The 3,812-nt window shown below is 33.1% G+C and overlaps 1 protein-coding gene across 1 annotated transcript; it reads right to left on the bottom strand.

Moving 5' to 3' along the window:
• Window positions 1-414: 414 nt before the first annotated feature.
• On the bottom strand, window positions 415-3,458 carry LOC105359673 (transcription factor E2F4). The gene is made up of 7 exons (XM_011496320.1): window positions 3,043-3,458; window positions 2,456-2,565; window positions 2,113-2,383; window positions 1,815-2,032; window positions 1,453-1,562; window positions 1,284-1,331; window positions 415-1,199 (listed from the first exon to the last, which is right to left on the bottom strand). The coding sequence occupies exons 1-7, from the start codon at window positions 3,148-3,150 to the stop codon at window positions 1,090-1,092; spliced, it is 975 nt and encodes a 324-aa protein (XP_011494622.1). The 5' UTR covers window positions 3,151-3,458; the 3' UTR covers window positions 415-1,089.
• Window positions 3,459-3,812: the final 354 nt, after the last annotated feature.

The raw sequence follows: 3,812 nt of genomic DNA, 5'->3' as shown, positions 1-3,812 counted from the left end.
TATTGTATGAAGTATTATGTAAATTAATTTTTCATAATTTTAATAAATGGTTTGCAAAATTACAGCACATGCACAACTATATTAATATTACAAAATAAATATAAATTATTACAATATGATTTAAAATAGAAAATATGACTGAGTACTAAGTCTACGACAAAACTAATAAATTTTCGCAAATTAGAGTAATTATTTTTTAATAAAAAATTATATGATTATACCGTCATTTTTGCAATGGTAATGTTTTGTTTAATTAGATGAAAAATTTTGATTGTTATTATTATATTTTTTGTACACCCAAACATAATAAGGACAATATAATAATAATAATAATTTGTTAAAAAATTATAAGGATACAATTTTAAACAAATTAAAAAATTTTTTTTTACAATGGTTAAATAATTAAAATAAATATATGTACGAAACTTTTTATTCTTTTATCTGTTGTTTCAACGAAAATATATTAGGTGCATGGAGTTCTTAAGATTTACATAAAATTAATAATGCTTGAGAAAAATATTCACAAATACTTGTAACAATACCTGTTAAAATTTTCATTACAGGCGTTATTTCATGCAGTGATATTTAGCTTGTTTATTCAAACTTATTTTGACAACTGTATCACTTGAAATTTCAAAAATATGTATTCCAAATTAATATTCAATGGCATAAAGCGTCGTATGCTCATTGTTCACTTTTATTTATAATATAACGCTTGCTAACATTTACTATATGTACAAGGCTAAATAAAAATGTTAAATAGTAAATACTGCGTCGTTATTATAAGAGCGCCAATTTAATAGACACATCATTATTGTCCATAATAAACAATAACTTGATCATTGATTTAAATGAATTCAAAAAGATATCAATTGAACGAGTAATGTCTATGGAAATCATAGTTCTTCTTAAACCAATATCAAAATTACCGTATAGACACCGACATTAGCCACAATCATTCATTCATTAAAATTATATACATCAGCCTTGATTAACAATAACAAGACTCAAATTCATCACGAATTTAACTGACATAAGTCGCATGTACATGTCGAATCATTAAAAAAAAAAAAGTAAAATAACTTGGACTCATTGTGCCACAATATCAAAAAGATCGCACAGACCTTCACTGTCACTAAGATTAAATTGATAATCTTTCTCTTCGGGTGGAGGACTAAGCCTTACTAATGGACCACAAACTGAAAATTTTTAAATTAATTATAGATAATATCCTAGTAGACAAATACAAATTCGTGAGATTACAAATATAATGAACAACTTACTTCCAGCATAAATTTCATCAATAAAATCTAGATTATGAAGTGTATAGCCTAATAATAGAAAAAAAAAACAAAAAAATATATATATATATATATATAATGAATTGATTACTAAATTTGGTTAAAGATTATGAAAATTATCGACAATTTAATAAACGAGTGTTTAACTGACCTGTCATATCGACATCTCGAAGAACTATCTTAGCTTCTAATAAATCTTGATCTTCTTCTTCTTCGTCTTCTGATAATACAGAAACAGTTTTGCTAACATTTTTTGGTGGTCTAAAATAATATTATAAAAAGTTAAATAATAAAATTCGATAAATTTGATTATTATAATTAAAAAATCTCTGTATATAATTATATAAATAAATGTTCAATCGATTCCAAATTAGCAATTTATTCTTTAAAATTGCTAATCCCCAAATAAGATTCTATTCCTGTTTGCTCTGTGCAGATTGAAAATATGGACTAACTATTTTCAGTGCGAGGAGAGCATAATGCAAAGTTAAAAATTTATGAAAAAATTAATACCTTCCAACTTTCTTCTTTGGTTTAATTTCTTCCTTCTTCTCCTCTATATCTTTGTCTTTTTTAATTTTTTTTGGTTCTGGTTGTAATCTAAGCTTTAAACAGTTATTGTCATAAGATTCAGCCAGTTCTGGTTGAATAATGTATATAGAAATTTCTCCCGTTGTGCTTTTTAAATGCATTTCATAATTTATTTCCTTATTAATACTACTTTCTGCCATCTACAAGCGAAAATGTGAATAGTATTAAAACTTATATGTTGCATCAAAGTTATTACCAAATGAAATTCAATCGCTGTTACTTTTTCAATTTTTGGCACATTTAATTGTGTATCTGTTGGTGCTTGAACGGCTAATATAAATTCATCTTTAAAAATATCCTTAAGGTCTTCGTATTTTATGTAAGCATATCGTGTGTTATGCGAATCGCATTCGACATTTTTTATACTCTGTTTGACCCATTGCGTATGCAGATCCAGCATCTGTTCGTGCTCTTCCAATTGCCTCAGTTCCTCTTTCAAATCGGAAAGCTTTTCGCCAACCTCTTGTGAATTACATCCGGGTCCTGCTCCTCTGCAATGGGAATATTATTTATAAATTTGAATTTCATCGCGAAAGCATTTATATAAAGAAAATAAAACATACTTCCATTGAATACTATTTTTACTCTTCTTTTCAATTAGACCAATACCTTCGAGTACATTTGTGATATCGTATATTCTTCTCTTTTGTCGTACTTCCAACAGATCGGCAGCCTTAAATATTAATAAGCAATCATAATAACAACAAACATCTTTTTTTTTTTCTCTTATTAATCGTAACAAATGATATTGTAAAAAAAAAAAAAAAAAAAAAAAAAAAAAAAAAAAGACAATGATAAAATTACAATGCCAAATTGACTTGTTGTTGACCTAATCAAGGTTATGTAAGAATATATTAGTTAATAAAGTGAAATATCGTTGGTTAGGCCACTCTCGATTACGGAGTAAAACGAAATAATTCAAAGCGATGCGCGTGGGACATCGCACCTAAATGCAATCTTTTAACTAATAAGATTATTAGTTAATGCGGGCTACGGCCGGGAAATCTTTTTTCAAAATTCCCGCAAGCCACAATAATATGGCGTTAAGCAGATCCGCGTAATCCAGGGCCAACTTAACCTAAGTCGAAGAAGCTCCTCTCGAGGTTAAACACAGGCGAAGGCCAGAGCTAGTCCGGGGATGCCGCCTTACCACTTTCAAATCAAGCACGCCATCCTTGGCCTTCTGCAGGAGGGTGACAAAACGCGTGGTCAGCAATCCAAGGGACTTCTCGTATCTGCTCTGCTGGTTGTCCGCCATCCTCGGGCAGTCGTTAAAATTTTCAAAACGCCTCGCTCTTTCTAACCACAAACTCAGCAGCTCACGGCCGCCTCCTTCGAAATTGCCGCAACAGCTCGCGAACGCCAATACGCCATCGCTGCCGGCGACCCCTGCGCCACTCCAAACACCCCGACAACTTGGTACGACGCCTCCCGCCGTCACTTTACGTCAATTAACAGCAGCACGCAGACTCTCGATTACCGAACTCGACAATCGTTTATGCAATTCCGCATTGACGCTTACTCGCGGGCCGATTTACCGTCCGCTCTAATGTCTTGCCACTCATCCACTCATCCACTCATCCACTCACCCACCTCACCGCCTCACCACCACATCGCCACACCGCCTCACCGCTTCACCGCTTCACCACCACACCACCTCACCACCTCACCGCCTCATCACCTCACCGCCTCACCGCCTCATCACCTCACCACCTCACCGCCTCACCGCCTCATCACCTCATCACCTCACCGCATATCGTCATCGTCGTCATACACGGGCCAGTTAGTTCTCTTGCTCGCTACACTTTTTGAAAATTTTAAAATGCCGAAGGTTCACGGATTCGGTCACGGATTCTTTCGAAGCATCATCGAAACACCACTAATTATCATATGCCCCTATAGAAGCCATTTTAAAGTGGA

This window comes from Ceratosolen solmsi, unplaced genomic scaffold, assembly GCF_000503995.2.
Source record: "Ceratosolen solmsi marchali unplaced genomic scaffold, CerSol_1.0 scaffold29, whole genome shotgun sequence".
Lineage (NCBI taxonomy): Eukaryota > Metazoa > Arthropoda > Insecta > Hymenoptera > Agaonidae > Ceratosolen > Ceratosolen solmsi.
The sequence above is the reverse complement of the archived record's forward strand: the minus strand, read 5'-3'. Positions and strand labels throughout refer to the sequence as shown.